General features: G+C 36.7%; 1 protein-coding gene across 1 annotated transcript; it reads right to left on the minus strand.

Moving 5' to 3' along the window:
- Positions 1–1,623: 1,623 nt before the first annotated feature.
- Positions 1,624–20,197, minus strand: LOC102913435 (aldo-keto reductase family 1 member C21-like). The gene is made up of 9 exons (XM_006987831.4): positions 20,036–20,197; positions 15,210–15,377; positions 14,223–14,339; positions 13,011–13,088; positions 12,669–12,791; positions 9,246–9,355; positions 8,638–8,803; positions 5,253–5,335; positions 1,624–1,852 (listed from the first exon to the last, which is right to left on the minus strand). Exons 1-9 carry the CDS (start codon positions 20,117–20,119, stop codon positions 1,810–1,812), a joined length of 972 nt encoding a protein of 323 aa, XP_006987893.3. The 5' UTR covers positions 20,120–20,197; the 3' UTR covers positions 1,624–1,809.
- Positions 20,198–22,373: the final 2,176 nt, after the last annotated feature.

The raw sequence follows: 22,373 nt of genomic DNA on the forward strand, positions 1-22,373 counted from the left end.
CGCTGGCCGAGGAGCGCGCCGCAATGTCCCTGCAGTAGGCACCCACTACTCAGACCACAGCGTGGTGGGATTTTCAGTCAACCCTTTCCCCTGGATCTGCTGCCGCTTCCAAATATAGCTTTTAACTAAGTCTCTATCATTGTTTTTACCAATAAATGCTGGGAGTCAGATGTTGGGATGAAAACCTGTTAGCTCAGAGAGGCAGAAGAACAACCAGCTGACCTTTCTCTTTGATCAGAGACCCAGCAAGAGAGTGTATCTCCAGCAATCCCAAACCAAAAGGACCATGAAACTCCAAGTCCCTCCCTATTCCTTCCTGTGAGTCTCTCTATCTGTCTTCCTGGCTCCTCCACAGCTTTTATAGCTAATTCCTCTCAATCAGTTGCTGGATCTGCCCCCTGATTCAAGGCTGATCTTTATTAACACAGAGATTTCACAGTGCAATCAAATATCTTACAACAGTTTTCTGTTTCCTCTGGTCTTCTAGACAGAGTGTCCTGTAGTTTAACAGAGAGTCTCTACTCAACTTGAGAACTGGACTGTGGTAGCTTCTGGTTAAGGCAAGGTCTCTACCCTTGGGACTTGGGACACAGTGATGAAGAGGGGTAGTGGAATTGGAATTGGGGAGTTGAGAGAGTGAGGGGGATCCCTGGGAATTCAGCCTACCTGGAGTTTAGGCAGAAGGCATGGCTTCTGGCCAACCAGGAAGCAAGTTTGGCTTTCTTGATGAATACTGGTTTGACATTTTAAGTCCTGGTTCTCTTTTTTTTCAAATTATGTGTACATGTGTGTCTCCATGTTTTAGGATGTGCATGAATGAGTATGAGTAACCATAGCATACTGAAAAGAGTATCCTGGATATTGGGCTTTGAAAATTATTGTCATTTTAATGCTCATCTATAAATAAAGTTGCCACCCATCCTTAAATCCAAAAAGAAGTAAATAGTTATCTAAATGGGTTTCCAAACACTTATTATACTAGTAATTTAATCTGCAGGGTCTGGAGAAATGACTCACTGGTTAAGAGCACTGGCTGCTCCTCCAGAGCAACCAGGTTCAATTCTCAGCACCCATGTTACAGCTCACAGGTGTCTGCAACTCAGTTTCAGGGAATGCAGCTCCCCCACACAGGCATACATGTAGCCAAAACACAAATGCACATAAAATGAAAATAAATAAGATAATTAAATCTATAACAAATTTAAATTTTATAGTTAAAAAATTATCTCCAGGAGTATTTTGTTTGTAATTGGAGGCTGATTCATTTCTCACCCCACTCTGACAGCCCTCATGTAATAAATCCCATTCTGTAAGCCTTGGCATTTCTAATCCCATAGTGCTTCATGTAGCTCTGGGTTTATTGTTCACCCTTCTCAATTATGTCTCCCCTTTCTAGCTACATGACAGACATTTTTCATCTGGGAGCTAGAGAAACATAGATTAATAAATACCTGCTAACTATTACTCCTCAAAGGATGAAAACACTACCTATTCTTATGGAAGAACTGTCTATAAAATGACTGTCTTCATCTACCACACACTGTACACAGACCTGTAGGCAAATTAATTTGGGGACATCATTAATCATAGAAAAATAAAGCTTTAAAGTAGTACAATGACTCTGAAAATTGTTGGAGAATGTGTCTTTATTTGGTTCCAGAATGACACAATTTATTTTTTAATTTTTTCTGTTTTAGCTGAAAAAGCTCCAGGGGATTCTGAATTGCTATAGAGTAGAAGTTACAAGCCAAGACATTAGCACCTGAGCAGTCTCCTGCCAGTAAACCTTCTGACAGACATCGGCACATATTAGTATTCATCAGAAAATGGATAATTAGGGTGGCCAGCAAACCTGCAGAGACAAAGAAAATATGTAATGCATTTGATCATTCTCTTTCTTCAAGGGATTATTTCTATGAAGCTGATTTTAGCATGGAAGTATAAAATTTTCTTCTTTTACTTTCAAAACCATTGCTTTCTACTTGTAAAGAAAGTAATAGATGAATGATTCAGATTATCCTGTTTTCCCTAGTACTCAACATATAAAAAATGAAGAATCAAATATTCAAACATGTATCTATCAACAATAGCAAAGAGGGACTGGAGAGATGACTCAGCCATTGAAAACATTGGCTGCTCTTCCAAAAGACCCGGGTTCTATTCATAACACCTGCATGGTAGCTCACAACCATCTGTAACTCCAGTTTTAGGAATCATCTACCCTCCTCTCGTTCATATGGCTCTAGGAATGCATGTAGTGCACAGTTATACATGTAGTCAAAATGCATACAATTAAAAAATTTAGATAACAAATAAGAAAAAATATTTTTTTGTTTGGTTTTTTGAGACAGGGTTTCTCTGTGTAGCTTTGCGCCTCTCCTGGGACTCACTTGGTAGTCCAGGCTGGCCTCGAACTCACAGAGATCCACCTGGCTCTGCCTCCCGAGTGCTGGGATTAAAGGCTTGTGCCACCACCGCCCGGCAAGAAAAAATATTTTTAAGGAAGAAGGTACCTAACCATTTATATTAAAAACTCTCAAGGAGATCCTGCAGGCATCATTCCATAGGATCAATCCCTTCATTAGTTCCAGCAGGTCCCTAGAGGGGATAGATGTTAGGGTGGGTCAACTGTGTGAATCTGGGTGGTAGCTGAGCTAGTCAGTTCAGGCCACTGGTGCCATGTAGGATCTCCATGACTCAGGGTGGCCACAGGATATCCCAGAGGAGTTTTGGTGAGGATGGTGTGCCAGAAACCAAAGGCCATGAACCAGACCAATGACTTATTGCAGTAAACATTTGTTAGTAAAGCTGATTAGACAAAAGGGTATACTATGTGACACACTGCTCTCAGTGCCACCAGGACAAATGAAAGGGTGTTGGAGAGTGTGGTAGTTTGAATATAACTGTCCCCTATAATCTCATAAGGAGTGTTACTACTAGGAGGTATGACATTGTTGGAATGGGTACGGCCTGTTGGAAGATATATGTCACTGTGGGGTCAGGCTTAGAGCATAGGACAATATCCTATGCTCAGGATATTGTCCAGTGTCACAGTTGACTTCCTATTGCCTGAAAAATGTAGTAATATCATTGCTACTTCTGGCTCATTTCAGCTTAGAATTTTTATGGAATTTCTGATAATGTGAATGAATGGGTCTCTGATTCTTATGCTTGCTCTTGGACCCTTTTCCTTCTGTTGGATTGCCTTGTCCAGCCTAGATGTGATGTTTTTTGCTCTATCTTGTTATATTTTATTTTGTTATGTTTGGTTGTTATCTCTTAGAACCCTGTTCTTTACTAATGAAAGACAGAAATGGAGAAGATACAGAGGACAGAAGAGGTAAGGAGGAACTTAGACGAATACAGGGAGGGGAAACTATAACCAGTATATAGAGTATGAGAAAAGACTCTATTTTCAATAACAGGAAAACAAATGAGAATAATTTTTTAATTAAATAAAAATGTGAAGTTCATTGTCTTTGTAATACCATATGATCAAACACAAATAAATGTGCATGTTAAATTTCCAATTAAAATTTCTTTAAATAATTATGATATAGGAAAATTAGATGGAATAATAGCAATATATATATATATATATATATATATATATATATCAGTATTTTGGGATATGCATTATCCAATTTAAATGTATTAAATGTATTTGTAACTTAATATTTCATTTTCAGAAACATTGGCTTAAATGGCTTAAATTTACTACACTGACATTTAATTTTAATTTAAAAATTGATCAAGCATTCATTAACTGCCTTCCAAATAAAATACAGTGTTTTTTATTCAGTAATGGAAACAATATTTGTCCAAGACAAAAATCTCACATCCAAGAAGATAACCATAGATCACCATAACAAAATAGGAACATTCGTTATAAAGAGTTAAAAGATTACTTATAGAAGATAATAATATGAATAATAGTTGTCTCTCTATGTAATATGTACTGCTTTATTCATTTTCAGTATATTATTAAAATTAAAATGTATCTAGAAATTTTTATTACATGCAATTTTTCATTGTGTTTACAATTTTTACACAATATCATATTTTTCATTTTGAAGTAATTTTCCCATGGGGACTGAGAATACATTTTCCTTACTTTCCTTCATTTGTAATGCATCTCATTTCAAACTCAAATTCTCTAGAATGAAAAATATGGCATCTTTGGGCTATAAATTCTCTACATCAATGGAAATGTTTCAATATAGTATTTTATGTTTTTTAATGCATATGTGTGTCCATGTATATGTGTGTGCATCTTTATTTGTGATTGTAGATGCACATGTGTGTATACAGGTATGCACATGAATATAAGGGACATAGGAAATCCTTAGATGTAATCCTCAAGAATGCATTCACCTCTTTTGAGGCAGGGTCTCTCATTGACCTTATACTCACTAGTTATCATAGGATGGCTGACTTGCCAACCGCCAGGATTATTGTGTTTTTTTCCTCCAGATCGCTTGACTTACAAGAGCACACTACTGCTCTTAGATTTTAATCATGGTTTCTAGATGTCAAACTCAGGTCTTCACACTTTCAAGGAAGTGCTTTTCTGACTTTCAGCATTTCCTTCGGCCTTAAATGTTTTTGCTATAATTTCTACATTTCTCTATAAGTTCTCTACATTGACCTATTTACATTTCAGAAAATCAAACCCACTGTACTATTACACACATCAAGACAGCAGTTCTCAAACTAGAACACTGAGGTCCTAAACAAAAGCACATCAGAAAGAAATGAAAGTTTTCAGTATTAAGAAAAATCATTTAATTTCCTGAATAGAGTGAACAATTCCACATGCAGGTGATGACATAGAATAAATTTGCTGGGATCTGAATTTAAGCAAGTGCTGAAGAAAATGACATGATGGCATGATATTGGTATTGGAAATGATTCAATGGGCTCCTTGAAATATCCACAGTGCATATCTACAGGGCATATAGATTTTTATCACCACTGGGAAGCTGGAGATTCAGCAGTGATGCAGGCTGACCTGCATACTCCTTGAAACAGTGCAGACTTTCAGGTACAACACATTAAGGTGTCTCTGGGTCTGCTTACACTGCTCCTGTGAAAAAGGTCAGAACTCTGAACAGACTAGAAAGAATTCCAGAAGTTTTTTTTCCAAATTCTGGGCTCTAATTGCCCCTGCCTTCTTTATATTTATTGAGATAACTTTAAAAGCATTCACCCTGAAAATAAATGGAGTAAAACATGTCGCCAAAGTTACTTACATTGGTGTATTCAAGTATCGCAGATTTCTATTCAGTCCATCAAGGACTTTCATATCCTCTGAACTCAACTGGAATTCAAAAACCTATTAGATAAGAACCATTTTTAGAAAATTAGACTGCATGTTTGCCAATGGCACATTATAAATACAACAGACTGAACTGTGATGACAAAAATGTTGAACAATCTCAGATCTTACAAAATACAAAGGTATTCAGCAAAACACCCAAGTGAGAAACACATATCAGGGACAGCATGATTCGAATCCATCTACATATTGAATCTATCCACAACACACAGGCAAGAGATATTTGAATGGAAGGTGAGAAAGAAAGAAATCTGATGTGATTCAAAGAAGAAAACATCATTGCTTAGATGACCTAAATTGGGAGTGCAATTTTCTGAATGTGAAACACAATTCAGAAATCATCATTCATATAGTTTTATTTCCACATCTGAAAAGAAAGCAATCAAATATAAGCATGTTGTTTAAAACATAACTTAAATGGACATTCTACTACTAATAATGGTGTTTTATAAATGATTAAGAACTGGCTTCCAGGAGGTCATCTTTAATACAGTTTGGGCAGTTTAATGAATAGGATCACTTATAATTATTAACATTGAAACAAATGAATGCATAAATCACTGGTCTTAATCTGAAAATAAATACCAAGAGAGAATGACAGAATAAGAATATAGATCAAACAACTACTTACTCATTTAACTAACAGGCATGGATGTAAAATCACCTGAATATTTGAAAGTTATTAAAACAAAAAAGATATCAAGAAAAATCACAAAATTAAGTGGTTTCTATGTATAAATGAGACAGAATACAATCAGATTATTTATTATGAAAATTATGATAGTTTGTATAGTATGTAACATATTATCTACATAATAGAAAATTCCAATAAAATGATCATGGGTTGGACATCACAGTACTGTCAAAAATCCATAGTCTCCAAAATAATGAACAGACATGATATCAAAGGCAGACTTAAACACTCTGGTTGGAAGTTAGCAAGTGGATTCCAAACCTTTTGTTTCAGAAAAAAAGCATAAATAACCAAAGCAAGCCAGGTGTGATGACACACATCTATAATCCCACCACTTAGACTGTAAAAGGCAGAACTCAGTTTAGAAGTTCCTGGTCATCTTCACCTACATTGCCAGCTTAAGGCCAGCCCACTTTAAAATTGATGACCTCAAAGTAAACTACCATCAGAAAATACAAAACCATCCACAAAAACAAACTCAACCTAAAACTCCAGAAAACTCCCTGGACCTAAAAAGCACAAGAAATTTAACTGCTCAAGATATTTCAAGTTCCCATTTTTTTTTCTCTCACTTCTTGGTAACACCTCAGTAATAGAACAGCACTAGCTCGTGAAAAAGCGGTTGCAAAGCTGGACTCTCCTGTGCATGATGTATGCATGTATTTATTGCAAATTAAAAAAATCTCCACAGAAAATATGAAAATGTAAAATAACAGACACCAGATATCATCAAGCTATGTTTAAGTAAGAGCAAAAGTGAGAAGCATTGTCATTTGGGAGAGCCAAACTCATTTCCAGATAATTAATGCATTAGGTAAAATATGTTAACTGACCACAAGAGTGAGGAGAGATCCATAATCATGGAATGGTGAATTTTGTTAGCCATTTTCAAATTGAAAGTATGCTTTGGCTGACACTTGAAATCATAAATGAGCAATTCTGGTAGAACAAAAAAATGAGGTGAAAAGAACAGAGGATGACATTTTCAAAATAATAGAGAAGAATATTGGTGTGTTCCACACAGGAATGCTTAATGCCAGTCAACCACAAAAGAAAATCATGAAGAATATGAGCCTATAGAGAAGGAATTCCTGTTCATGTTAATTTCATGTTAATACATAACGAAAATTAGAAAAGGAGCTTTTTTTTTTTTTTTTAGAAAAAGTTTCAAAATTCACTTAAGAAGCTGAAACCAATGAATTTCCAGAATACAACAGCATAGTTAATGGATTGACAATAAGCATATAGTAATTCCAGAGGAAGAGTTAGCCTTTCCCAGAAGTCATTCTCTTAATTGGTTGCCCAGTACAAAGGGGTCAGCTTTGAAGCCATATAAGCACCATTAACAAAAATGGACTCAGCATGTTTAATTTATACAATGTTGAATACTAACACATACATACAGATATTTTTAAGAATGATAATTGGGGAAAAAAGAGCCTATCAATTTGACAATGGAGGGATATGGGAGAAGTTAGAGGTAGGGAACTGGAAAGGTGATGGAGAAAGGAAAATGGAGGAAGAATGTAGTGTAATTATATTTTAGTAAAATATATAAAAATTGTAAAAGATTATAAAAATGTCTACTACATGTCTTGCAGTGTCCACTCTATTTTGTGAATATATAGCCATTTGAATTAGAATGTGGAAGAAGTTTTTCCTGCATGTCTTCATACTTCCCTGGTTGTAGTGCACTGTGCCAGTAGAATATGCCAGAAGTAATGGTATTCCTGATCTAGATTAGAACATAATCATACATGAAAGCCCTTTCCAAGAACTCAGAAACTAATTTGAAATTGTGCAAAGTAGTGAAGTAAAGCCAAAGCTGATTGGAGGAAGCATTGAGAACTATGAAGACAAGAGCTGGAGAGGCCAAGGAACGACATGGAGATGAAGCAGGCTCTACTGCGAACAGTGCTCTACTATGTCCTGGAGCAGACATGACAGAACCCATCCAAGAGGAGAAAAACTCTCTGAAGTCAGATGAGACAGGAAAAATTCTAACCACAGAACAAATAGTAGCACAAATATTTTTATATATGGAATCCCTACAAAGAACAATTAATTGCATAAATGTTTTTATATGGAGCCCATACATGGAATTGGGTTGTTCCTTGAACTCATACAACTATTCATGATAAAAATAAATGACCTCCTCTTTGAAAAGAAAGTTACTTTCTACCGGGGTTGAAGATACTTGACAGAAAATTAAATTTAAAGACGTTAAATACCTGAGTGTTAAAATAAATGTATATGCAGGAAAATATGAAACAGAACACAAATAATTTGCAGACCTAAGATTATCTAGTTTGGGTGCCTCATTTCAGATGACAAAGGGTCATTTCATTCACTTAAGGTTACTAGGTGCATTGCCAATGTGATGCTAAGACAAGAAATCTATCTTCAATCTAATTCTAGTTCTATATTACAACAAAAGCTATGATGCTATTACAGAGCAGGATAAAACCCTTCAAATGTATATAAAAGACAAAAGCCTGCAAAAGCAAGGTAGAAGGACAAGGCTGATACAGGCTCCCGAGTTTCTAAAGAAGTACAAATAATGCTTCAGTATGAACAATTCTGAAGCCCACAGCCTCATCATTACCTTTATGTTCTCTTTGACCCGCTTTTCATTGAGAGTGCTGTTGAGGGCCACAATCCCACGCTGCAACTGGTAGCGCAGGGCAATCAAGGCTGGAGTTTGATTGTATTTTTTGGCCATGGAACAAAGAACTGGTTCATCCAAGAGAACAGGGGAGTTCTGGTCCACCCTGGAATGAGATATAAGGGGGGTAAATAACTCAATCTATAGCATGTAAAGAAGTTTGAAATATAAATGAAGATGGCCATAGACAATGGGTTTTCCCAAGTGTGTTTCTAAACTGGTACCACCAATATCATCTTTCTTTCACTCCAAAATGCAAACTATCTCAGCTTCCAGATTACAGAGTATGAACTTAGAACTGTAGGACTATAAGTATGTCAACAACAGTTGTTAACTTATGTTTAATTTTAATTTTTTTTGGTTTATTGGTTTTTTTGAGACAGGGTTTCTCTATGTAGTTTTGGTGTCTTTCCTGGGTCTGGCTCTGTAGACTAGGCTGGCCTCTCAACTCACAGAGATCTGCCTGGCTCTGCCTCTCCAGTACTGGGATTAAAGTTGTGCTCCACCTCAGCCCAGCTTTTATGTTTAATTTTTAATAACCGCATTACCATCCTGTATATCGTTGTGTTCCCAGGACACCATAGGCAACCAGTACAATGTCATTTGACTTGCAGAAATCTAGAAGTTTCATTTGGTTGAGATAAGGATGACATTCTACCTGCAGAGGAATGAATAAAGATACCACATTACATGAATATTCACTTTGATTTAAAGAAAAGTGTTAAAATACAATAAGCTGAATTAGGACAACTTGTGTAACAAAGTGTGCATTGACTATAACAACACTAAGACTTAAGCAAATAACCACCAACTCATTCTTATTCAAGAAACTTTGATTAATTTCAGTGGGTCTTTTTAAAAAGTTATGAAAATAGAGGTTCCTTGGAAGTAGAAGGGGTTTGTGTGTGGGTAGAGAAGGGAATAATAAAGGATAAATGGGGGTTTTATCCAAGGAACATATATAAATGTTCAAAAGAACACATACAATTTTTTAAATATTTGAAAGAAAATACTGTCCTTGTTCATATCTCTAACTCCAGAATTTAGGAGACTCGTGTGTGTGTGTGTGTGTGTGTGTGTGTTTGTGTGTGTGTGTGTGTGTGTGTGTGTGTACATATGTGTGCACATGTACCACAGTATGCTTTTGGAGGTCCTAGGACAATTTGTGTGAGTCAGTCCTTTCCTTCCGACATGGGAAGGATCAAACTCAGGTGTTCTATCTTGGCAGTAAATGGATTTACTCACTCTTCTGTCTCACTGGCCCCATGATATATTTGTTTTATCAATACATTTATTGTACTGATGGGTTTCATAAAGACATGTTTGTATCATTTCCTTTTGTACTTTGATCCTATTCACTCTTACTCCCCATTACTACCCATAATTTCCATTCAATTCTCCATATTTTAATTTAAAAACTATAATGCCTTATTTTCCTAGGAACAGTTAAAAACAACCATTTTGAGTTCAATCAAACTTTGCACAAAATCCTATGTGCAAATACTCATCTTCTGTAGGCAGAATCATGACAGAGCCTCGATGCAGAATAGGGAACAGAATTACTAAGTTTTGACTATTAAATAGTACAACAAAGCATGAACTGTAAAGTCTATAGGTTGAAAAAGCCAGTTGGGTAGAAACCTCAAATTTGGCAGATTTTAGCAAGAACTGAAAACTAAAAGTTAATCCAAATAAGTGAAATAATTCAAAATCAATACTTTCATAAGAACGTGCACACAAAAAGGAAGGTAATTAGACATAGAAAAAGAAAAACTCCAGGTCATAATCAATTGTAGTTACTATAGCAACTCCTTTTTCAGAACATTTATACTAAAGGTATAAATTTACCAATAGCTATAGTGGAACTGAACTTGCTATATGAATTTTCTTTCATATACAATAAAATAACAAGTAAGGATAAAGCTGAAAGGGAGAATTAGTTTTGTCAAACTGAAGCAAAATAATTGACTCAGGCAAGTATCTTTGATGGATTCACAAATATTATGTGACAGTTCATCATAAAGTATGAATTCCTTCTTCTAAATCATCGTGCACCCAAGTCACAGTATCTACAATGGAGGAAAAAATGTTGAAAAAGAAGAGATCTGCCTGAGACTATTAGCATTACCACACTGCCAATGGAACATCACGAACAGCAGGACATTGTATCAGTACATGATACTTTATCGACTCCCATGTGAACATTGGAACATGGGAGGATGTTTCCTTGGCAAAAAAAAAAAAAAATTAACATTATGTGTCATAGGTCATTCAAACTCAATTCCTCATTATATAAGCATGCAGTGGTTGAAAAACTATCTTTCATTAAAATATAAATATCTGAATCAATCCAGTATTTTAAGTATTCTTCCTAGATGTCATTGGGAAAAACACTGGTCTACATGAAAGTATAAAAAGCTGGGAAAATATTTGGGAAGGATGTATAAATACCAATTTTACCTTGATGAGAGAAAAACTACCTAATGTTATTTGGGGAACAGGGAAATTTTACTGTGAACTGATAATTCATAACAGCATGAGAGCTGGAGAGATGGCTCCGTAGTTAAAGCAATAGCTATACAAGGAAGGGGATCTGGAATTCAGACTCCAAGAACCTACATTTATTTGAGATGGGCAGACTGCTCTGCCCATATTTCTATAGTTTGAGGGCAGAGACAAATGATCCAAGAAGAGACCCAGTTAGCAAGATTGCAAGACTAGCCTTATTCAAAATGGGTTTGAATGAGAAAGCATGTTTCAAGGAATGAGCTGTAGAGGAAGACTTCTAACATCAGCCTTAGGCCTCCACATATACATCTGTACACACTGTATGTACTCCATAAGCACATATACAAGAAAAGAAGACATATAGAAAGGAATGTTATAAACTCAGTTTTCATAATGCAAATCAAATCATAAAATAATATGTCTTCATTCCTAGGAGAAGATTTATGAGATCATTTGAGGTTGATATAGTGATATGTGCATCTAACTTTGAAAGGTTTGGCAACATATTACACACATATATTAATGTTTAATCATATATATGTTACTATAATTTGCAGACTTGCAAAATGTCAACAATTTTGGACATAGATGAAGAAATATCCAAGATTTGTACCATCCATTCAAATTTCTTAAGTGCTTTAAAGTTATCATAAAATTACATAAAAATTATTGTCACATTATTTTTCTTATTTGAATATCTAGTGATTTGATCCTTATTTGCCAACAATATAAATAGCATACACCCTCATTTCCTATATGTGACCTTATCTTGTCTACTGAAAGTTGTTATAAATACCCGAGAGAATGGAGCCACAGATACAAGGAAGTTCTTTCACACAATTTGATGCCACAAACCAGGAGAAGAAATTGAAATATGCTCATAAACAAAGTCAGCTGAAGTGTTAAGTTTCTGAGTATTAATTTTATAAACTCAAGTAATATTGCCAAACAAACTTCTTCCTTCTAAACTAGATGAGAATTGTAGTCTGCTGTAATTCTTAATGTAGCTAAGTCTTGGTTCATAATCAACAAAGTATTTGAACCCTACAGAAACCCAGACCAGCATCATCTGTTAATTTCACAGCATCCTCGTTTCCTGGACATCTCAAGCTTTCTCAGTCTTATCTAAGCACAGTTCCTTACAGCTTTTCCCCATTAATCATTGTTCATTCTTAACATATCAGGTATAAGTTTACCATTCCTCGGAGTGTGATGAATGACTATAGTCTGTATTGATCATCCATACCTCTCTAAAATACAAGGATAGGATCTGAGAGTATTTTCCACTAAGACTTCACAGAGTGAAACACAATCTACTATTGTAAATATCCTGTACATAAATACTGTGCTGTTAGCTTGTTTGTTCCCCATCTAAGATGAATGCTAAAAGAGTACCTATTGACCAGTGGCAAGAAGGGAAACAAAAAAAATGAACAACAAGAGAAGAGGCTGAGGATCCCCACCTGATTGCACACAGGCTTGTACTTGAGCCCTGGCTTGTTCAGTATCATCTCCAGCTGCCTGCGGTTAAAGTTGGACACCCCAATGGACTTGGTCAGTCCTGCCTCCTTACACCTCTCCATTGCCTAAAGAAGAAACGACGGTCACAAAATATTTTATGTGGTTGCATAACTCCTTTGTTTCTATTACATTAAAGGCATGCATGCTACCCCAGCTCTTAAACAAAACAGCCCTTAGAAATAACCCCCAACACAGAAGACACACCCCATTTTCATGTATGAAATTGTGGTCTGATTTTTTCTCTCCCTGCACACCCCACTGTGCTCCTTAATCCCAGTACTCACTTCCCAGGTTGCAAGGAGATCCACTGTGTCAAATATTAGTTTTCCATGTTCATCTACTGGGTACTCATCTTCTCCTGGCTGGAACAGAAGCAAATGTTAAAGTAACCTCTCGCCGGGTGTTGGTGGTGCACGCCTTTAATCCCAGTACTTGGGAGGCAGAGGCAGGCGGATCTCTGTGAGTTCGAGGCCAGCCTGGGCTACCAAGTGAGTTCCAGGAAAGGCGCAAAGCTACATAGAGAAACCCTGTCTCGAAAAACAAAAACAAAAACAAAAACAAAAACAAACAAACAAACAAAAAACAAAAAAACCAAAGTAACCTCTCAACAAACACATTTTTCCAACCAGAAGCAATGATTCTAGGGAAAGGGATTGCTGAAAACTGAGCCTCCATAAGATAGATGGTTCATATTTAGTGTAATTATATTTATCATGTATTGTGAATGTAGAGTTATATGAAATTCTCTTGCGTGGTAGAATTCTATTTTCTTCCTTCCTTCCTTCCTTCCTTCCTTCCTTCCTTCCTTCCTTCCTTCCTTCCTTCCTTCCTTCCTTCCTTCCTTCCTTTCTTTCTTTTTTTTTGAGACAGGGTTTCTCTGTGAAGTTTTGGTGCCTGTCCTGGAACTCACTCTATAGCCCAGGCTGGCCTTGAACTCACAGAGATCTGCCTCTCGAGTGCTGGGATTAAAGGCATGCTCCATCACTGCCTAGTGGTTCTATTTTCTTATACCTATTGTATGTATTCATAAATATTGCATCTCTGGGTCATTACGGAGTATTCTAGTTGACTTTTATCATTCTTTAGGGCTTTCCAGTAGGTGGATAACCAATTTGGCATCTCTTCCCTGGAGAAAATTATTTCTCTTGCTCTTATTCCTTAGTTGCCTCTAGTTCTTTGTCTAGTGCTGAGGCCTCATGAGATTTCCCCTTCAGTATTAACACGACTACTGGTCCTTGCTCAGATCTTCTTTAGTTGGCATGTTTGTAAGACTTCATGAATATAGCTTCTCTGATATCTCTAGAAGATGCCATCTCACAGAAAACTTTCTACTCCTCTGAATCTTACAAGCATTCTGTCCTCTCATCTACTGTGATCACTGCACCTTAGCAGGAGTTGTATTTTAGATGCATAGAACCTATAGTTGCTGCATTACTAAGCCATCATAAATATAAACTACTCTAAATGAAATGTTTCTGGAGATTCAAACAACATACTTTAAGGGCCACTGGGTAATGCATGAGATACAGGTCCACATAATCCAGCTGAACTTTCTTCAGTGACTGCTCCAAAGAAGACCTCACTAGTTCTGGGCGAAGACAATTACACCAGACCTATAGTAGAGGGTGAAATTCAGGTTGAAGTAATAAATTGTGACAATTTGTTCATTTACTTTACCTAACATGGAGACATTTTTCTACTGATTTGAAATTGATGTGCACAGGGGGAATATTCTACTTCTTGCCAAATGTTCTTTATTCTGATCTAGCCATGCACATCTTTTATGTTTATTATGAATTAATCTTGGAAATTACTCAAGACCCAACATTTTAATCAAGAAATAATAATGCTCATCATCAATATTATGTTTTAACTGGATTTAAAATGCACAGTGAGAGTCTAATACTCTTATCCAGGCAACTTAATATGAAATAGTTTGTGATGGGGGTATCTGCATATGTGTGTGCTGTTTTGCTTATTTAGTATGCACATATGGACGGATGTCAATCTGGGGAGCCTATCTCTGTCACTGTCTGCCTATGTAATTTTTAATATATGTAATTGTAGGGAAAATAGTTATAACATTTTATTTAATGCTATATTAGTTACATCCTGCTTAACATCCAAAATCTAATCTTATTTTCTCTCATTGATAAAAGTATCTAAAATTTTGAGAGTAATGAGAACTTTTAGAAAGATATCCAGGAGATAAGCAAGGCTACCGACTCTTCCATAGTCCAGTTTACATCATATTCCTATGAACTTAGATGTCAGAATGAGAGGCATCAAATCAAATTAAATTCATGAATCTAAATACAGCAATAATGAGAAAACCATTCTCTGTCAATCAACACTGTATCCAATATGCAAATGCATGCAAGTAAAATATAAACCAGTAAGTACTGTTCACTATCAATTACTGATCTAATCCTATGAGCATCAGATATCATGGTTCATTCACAGGTACATTACGTAAACAGAACCTTTGTTGTATAAAATACATCTTCTCTCCTCACAGTGCCATCAGCAATCTTGCTTCGGATGACCTCTCCCACATAATCTTCAGTTTTATAAACAGAAGCAGAATCAAAATGACGGAAGCCAACTTCGATAGCTATTTTGGTGAGCTCCTTAATCCTACTTTTGGGAACCTGAGGAGCAACAAAAGGTTTATAGACAGATATTCATGATTCAGAATGTATTCAGGCACAAAATGTGACCTGATCTGGTATTAATTTCCCCCCACATCTTTTGAGGTAAAGACTACATGTACGTTTACTGTGACATTTGTCGATGTGGTATCAAGAGTGAGGCAATCTGGGAACCTCATCTGTTCTTGCCAAGCACAGGTTGAACATTGCCAAATGAGGGCTCAGCTAGCACCTAGGATCCAGGATTTACTACAGGGAATCATAAGAATAATAAACAAAATTTACACTGGAAAATATGCTCCAATTGACATAAAAATTAAATGAAGTGTAAGGGAATTCCACCCACCTCCAAGCCAAGACCATAAAACTGTGTCAAAGTTCCAGGAAGTCAGCTATTTGATGATTTCAGAAGAAAAACAGCTGACCCTTCCCTTAAATAACTGATGATTGTGAAAAGATCACAGACCCTCTAGTTTCAAGAAAAACAGCTAATTTAAGAAAAAAAAGAGACTAACTTCTCTAATCTGTCGCTAATGATCCTTCCTTTCCTCTTCCTTTTCCTTAGCTACAAAAATACAGCTTAAAAGACAGCATCTGTGTTTCCCTTGTACTCTGGTCATTGAGTGACTAGGTCCTGTTCCATGATCATAGTGTGGCCAAAACTTGATAGTCCCTTTTCTCGCATAAAGTAAATCTTTCTCTAGCTGTTTGAGGTAGTTTAAATGCTCATTTGGTTTCTTCCTACAAACTTAATTCTTACATATTCTTATACTGTAGATCTTCCATGAGCTTTCTTTCAGGAAAAGAAGACAGAACTCATCAAATTACCCAAACACTGACTTCACAAAGGGTGCTCTGGTGTTTAAATGGATACTGTTTAGAGCCTCCATTCAAAGATCTTCATTTTCAGTTTGTTACATAAACACTTGACTTACCACATCCCCAAGTTTTGTCTCCAAATCAAAGTTCATTTATGAGAGCCCCAGTGCTTGTCCAGGCAGTAAATTGCCACACATATTATGAAATCAGTGTTCTTAGTTTTATCAATGAAATTACAACACACAATGACACACCTGCTTTCTTCTCTAGATATCACCTTTTGCCTCTTTTGATTTCTCAAGTGCTCCCAATCTTCTCATGCCTTTTATTCTACTTTCCTCCACAGGAATTTAAGCAATTCTTGTTATTGTTGATCATTGTCCTTTGGACACTTTAAAAACATTTTAGTCCATTGAGATGACTCAACAGGTTAAGAACTTATCAACAGTCCTGATGACCCTTTTTCAAACCCTAGACCCAAATGGTGGAAGAGAAATGACCTAAGACTGTTGTTCTCTGTCCTCCACAATGGAACACAACAAGTACACACACACACACACACACACACACACACACACACACACACACACACACACACACAGCGAGAGAGAGAGAGAGAGAGAGAGAGAGAGAGAGAGAGAGAGAGAGAGAGAGAGAGAGAGAGGACAATGAGAGAAAAAAGAGGAGATAAGAAAGAGAACAAACAAAATTAAAAAGAATAAATTTATAGAACAAAAAAGTGAATTCAAAGTTCTAGAACCAGTCTATAGACACACATCTGTGGTCAGGCTAATGACATTACTGGAAATCAGCTTTCATTCCAGGCAAGTAAACTCTCCAGGTCTACACTTTCATTTCAAAGAATTGTTTGTACTATTATGTATTAAGTCCAACATGTTGAACACAGATCAATTATGTCTAAATTCCATTACTAAGTTCCTCATTTCTGCTAGGTTATTGTCCCATTTTTATTTCTAGTTGTTTCTTTTGCACCAAGAATAGTTAATGGAGTTAGTTCTGCAACCAAAGTCTGTAATAACAGAACTGGAAAGGCCCAGGGGATTGAAGCTTCAAGACCAGCCTGTTTGCAGAGTGATACTTCTGGGAAACATCGACAGCCACAAAAATAAGACATGGGGACATCTACTTAGCCCATATCATATAAAGAAAATGACATAATAAGCCAAACTCAAAGCAGAGCACCAAAGTTAAATGACTCACATATCTTATTTTAGAAACATTATTGTACTAATATCTTTACAAGTTGGATTTATAAAAGTGTAAAATATCTTCAACAAAAAAATAAGTATAAAAATCTCTCTGGTTACAATCAACTTGCAATTGAGGAAGTTGACAGCTAGTTTTCTTTTTTACTTCTTTTGTATATAATTTATGTAGACAAATTTGCAACTTAATAGGAAAAGAGTTTGAGAATGTATGAAACATTGAACATCAACATGCTTCTGATCTTTAAAGCTAGATTTTTTTCAAAATTCTGTTTCAGTTAATATGTATTAATTTCAGATACTAACCGTGTTCAGTGACCATGCACCCTGAAGAAATAGGGACAGCCCACATTTGACATGACTTATAATTTCCATCCATTTTCATTCCTTATTTTCTTTAAATTTAGATACTGAGAAATACATGTTAAATTATTGCAAACTACACTCTTCCTCCAAACTAAGAGACACAAACACTTACTCTTTCTTTTTTTTATATTTTATTTTATTTTTTATTTTACAATACTATTCAGTTCTACATAATAGCCACAGATTCCCTTGTTCTCTCCCTTCCTGCCCCCTCCCCTTCCCCCCAGGCCATCCCCCATTCCCACCTCCTCCAGATCAAGGTCTCCCCTGAGGACTGGGATCAACCTGATAGACTCAGTCCAGGCAGGTCCAGTCCCCTCCTCCCAGATTGAGCCAAGCATCCCTGCATATAGGATAGCCAAACACCCTAATAGTTGTGCCATAAACCCCATCCAAGGACTGAGGAATCTGGATGCAGACATCCACGGCTAGGCCCTGGGTGGAACGCTGGAAGCCTAATTAGTGAGAAAGAGGAGGGTTTATATGAGCGAGAATTGATGAAACCCTTACTCTTTCTATCCAACTGCTTTTTCATTCCTGGCACATAAACTCTCTTGATCATTGTCCATCCCCTGTCATTTCGAGCCTCAGCCTCTAGTGATGTTTATTATTCAAGTTAACTTGTTATAGTGTCCTATTCTGAGACAGCATAAGTAACTAATGTTTCCCTTTAGCAGACAATCATAGGAATGTATACAACAGTTGGATCTATGTCACTACAAATTAAAGAATACCATTTTCTTTTATAAATGAATAATTCACAATGAATAGATGAAATGATTTATCTATGCTTTAAAATACTTTTATTGTGTATATCTACTGCATATGGTACCATGTTACATAAGAACATTTTTATACAAGCATATAATGTTGAGCATATGCCTCACCCAACACTGTGTTCCTTCCCTTCTCCCTTTTCTTTTCTTTCTTTCTTTCTTTCTTTCTTTCTTTCTTTCTTTCTTTCTTTCTTTCTTTCTTTCTTTCTTTCTTTCTTTCTTTCTTTTTTTTTTTGAGACAGGGTTTCTCTGTGTAGTTTTGCACCTTTCCTGGAACTCACTCTCTAGCCCAGGCTGGCCTCGAACTCACAGAGATCGGCCTGCCTCTGCCTCCCGAGTACTGGGATTAAAGGTGTGTGCCACCACTGCCAGGTCCCCTTCCTCCTTTTCATTTCCTCCACATTAATCCCCTTTATTAACTTAAACAATTTCACTTTATGATAGACATATCTACACACATGATCTTGTGTACCTATATAAAATCAAGGAACTGTAAATCAGAGAAAACATGATATTTGTCCTTTTGATAATGGATTTCTTTGCTTTATATGATTACTTTTACTTTTATTCTTTTTCTTAAAAAAAACAAAACCTTGGCCATCTTTGTGCTTGAATGAATATATATATATATATATATATATATATATATATATATATAATATTTGTTCTATTGTTGGGGACCTAGGTTGGATTCATAACTTAAATACTGTGAATAGTGATACAATAAAGACTAATGAGCAAGTATTTCCATAATATGTTCACTTGATGTCCTTTTATATTTAGCCAGGAGTGACATAGTACATTTTCCTTATCTATTCACTGAATGATGGGCACATAAACTGGTTCCATGTATCACTTATAATAAAAAGTGCTACAACAGACAAAGATAATTAGATAACAGCTTCTATGTGGGCAATAACTTTTAAAATATGTCTCTCAAAGCATATGAAGCAACAGAAGAAATATAAAAATACAATCATATTAAATTTTGAGATTTTTACACCACAAACCCCTACCCTGTAATTAAAAAGTATCAGTCACTCAAGAGTAGTTAAAATCTATAGAACATGAAGAACCATTCTTCTTACAAAACACTAGTCTAGAATTCAAAACTAACAAAAACCACATAATCCATTTTTTGAATCGGTAGCCTATCTGAACAGACTTTTCTCAAAAGGAAAAATACACTGCAAGCAAACATTTAAAGCCTCTGTAATATTCATTTTCAGGAAGTCAAGCAAAAGGAAATAGATTTAAACAAAAGAAAGCATGGCTCAAAGATAATTAACAGGAAGCTAATGACCACACTCTGTCTCTGAACAGTCTCTGTTACAGGCCCTAGCCCGAGGAAAGAGAGAATCCAGGAAGCCCAGAGTAACCAGGAAGTGAGTGACTTTGCAAGTCATATAGATTTACATTTATTCTGGTTCTATTTCCTCTGAATTTTCAAACCATGCATCACTGTTTTTACCTCTAAAGGTAGAGCAGTACCAAAGCCCAGCACAGGAATGAAGTGCCCATCATTCAGTTCCACACGTTGACACTTGGAGTTCATCTTCTGTCGCTCTTCAGGATAAGCTGTCTCTGCTTGATATTCTTCTTTACAGGTCCTTTAAGTAATGGTCGCTCTTCCTCTGCCTTCTAGGCTAAAGAATAGTTCATGACATGTGGGAGGAGTTAAGCTGCTTTCCACAAGTGAGGATAAAATGAGAGCCAGTTAACTTATTTATGATAGAGAGAATTCTTTCTTCCCTTTTATTGAAAAAAAAAGATTTTTTATACAATTAATTTTGATACCCCATTTACCTCTCTCTGCCCCTTCATAACTCCCTTCCCATCCAGATCCACCCCTTCTGTCTCTCATTAGAAAACAAACAGGCTCCTAAGGAAATATGATTGATATGATATGATATAGTAACATCACATAACATAAAACAAAAACTAATACATTGGAATAGGACAAAAAAAATCAAACACAAGGAAAAGAGCCCAAAAAGCCACAAAAAAGATAAAGATTCAGAATCCCACTCATTTGTACATCCAGGAATCCCATAAAACCTTTAAACTGGAAGCCATAATATATATGCAAAGGAACTATAGGGTTAAAAGATGTGTGTGTGTGTGTGAAAAATAAAAAAAAAAAGTAAAATTAAAAAGAAAAGAAAAGCCCTTGACATGACATTATGAGACAAGGAACTCCAAAGATGCCAACAGAAGATGGCCTGTTATCCATCTACTGTTGGGCAAACAGTCTACCATGGAGGGTCCAGGTATATAGAAATATAAAATTATAAGCTTAAGAGACGGAAGCTGACAGTCATCAGCTCTAAAGGTTAACGCCTAACAATGGCTCTCGGCTTACAGTCAGCTCCTCTGTAAACAGCCAGGGGCTAACTTTTAATGCCCTGACGCCTTATAGTCAGCAACTGTCTGGACCAAAGTTATTTTTTTAACAGTTGTTTCAATATGACTCCTAGCATGAGCTCTGTGCCTGATGCTCTTTCCCTTACTATAAAAAGGGGGCCAGAGTCTGCCTGCATTGCCACAGCCTCAGGACCCTGAACACTGGTTGTGGTCTTGGCTAGCTGATAAGCTTTTGTGCCCTGTAGTGATTTGTTTTTTTTTTTTTTTATTTTTCTTCTCCTTTGTTTTTTTTTTTCCTGGAATAAAGTTTGCTTCTGGTTTAATAGACTTTGGTGGTCTCTACCCCATCATTGCATGATCCCGGGACCCAACAACCCGTAAGAGTAGTTTGTTTTCCCAGTGAGACTCCCTTGGGGGGGGGGGGTTGAACTTTTACTTGCAAGTGGTTATCAGTTGGAAATTAATTCTGAGTTGGGGGTAAGGGCATATGTCCACTTTTCTTTGTAGCTCTAGGACCTTATCCGGTGCAAACCCATAAGTAATGGGATCCAGATAGTCAGCTCATGTACTGGGGATAGATCCTGACCACACTGCCATGGGCTCTTCAAACAGACCCAGATACCCATCTGTCTCCCGTTTGCTGAGGGTCTAGTCTGGTCCCATGCAGGTTCCATAGCTGTCAGTCTAAAGTTTGTGAGTTCCTATGAGCTTGGTTCAGTCGTCTCTGTAGATTTCTGCATCATGATCTTGACCTCCCTTGCTCATATAATCGCTCTTCTCTCTCTTTGACTGGACTCCCAGAGCTCTGCTTGGTGCTTGGTTGGGCATATTTGCACCTGTTTCCAACAGTTACTGGATGAAGGCTCTATGATGACAGTTAGGGTATTCACCAATCTGATTACCAGGGTAGGCCAGTTCAGGAATCCTCTTCATTACTGCTAGTAGTCTAATCTGGGGTCATCCTTGCTGTGGGATGACTTTCTGTACACTGTGAATATGTGTTGCTCTGATTGATTGATAAATAAAGCTGTTTGGCCAATGGTGAGACAGAATAAGATTAGGCAGTACATTCAAACTAAAGATAGGAAGAAAGAAAGGTGGGGTCAGGACAGAGATGCCAACCCACTGCCCAAGGAGCAACAAGATGCCAGCAGACTGGTAACACCACAGCCATGTAACAACATACACATTAATAGAAATGGGATGAGTTGTTATAAGAGCTAGCTAACAGGAAGCCTGACCCACAGGCCATAGAGTTTGTAAATAATATAAACCTTGGTGTATTTACTTGGTACCAAGCAGCTGTGGGACATGAAAGGTGGGAGAGATTTGTCCTGACTGCAGGGCCAGAGGACCAGAGAAACTTCCTGCTACATGTTGTTGTGGATTCCTGAGAATTTCCATAGCACCAGGTTTCTCCCGTACATCATAATGTCTCCCTCTAT

This window comes from Peromyscus maniculatus, chromosome 5, assembly GCF_049852395.1.
Source record: "Peromyscus maniculatus bairdii isolate BWxNUB_F1_BW_parent chromosome 5, HU_Pman_BW_mat_3.1, whole genome shotgun sequence".
In the NCBI taxonomy this organism is placed as follows: domain Eukaryota; kingdom Metazoa; phylum Chordata; class Mammalia; order Rodentia; family Cricetidae; genus Peromyscus; species Peromyscus maniculatus.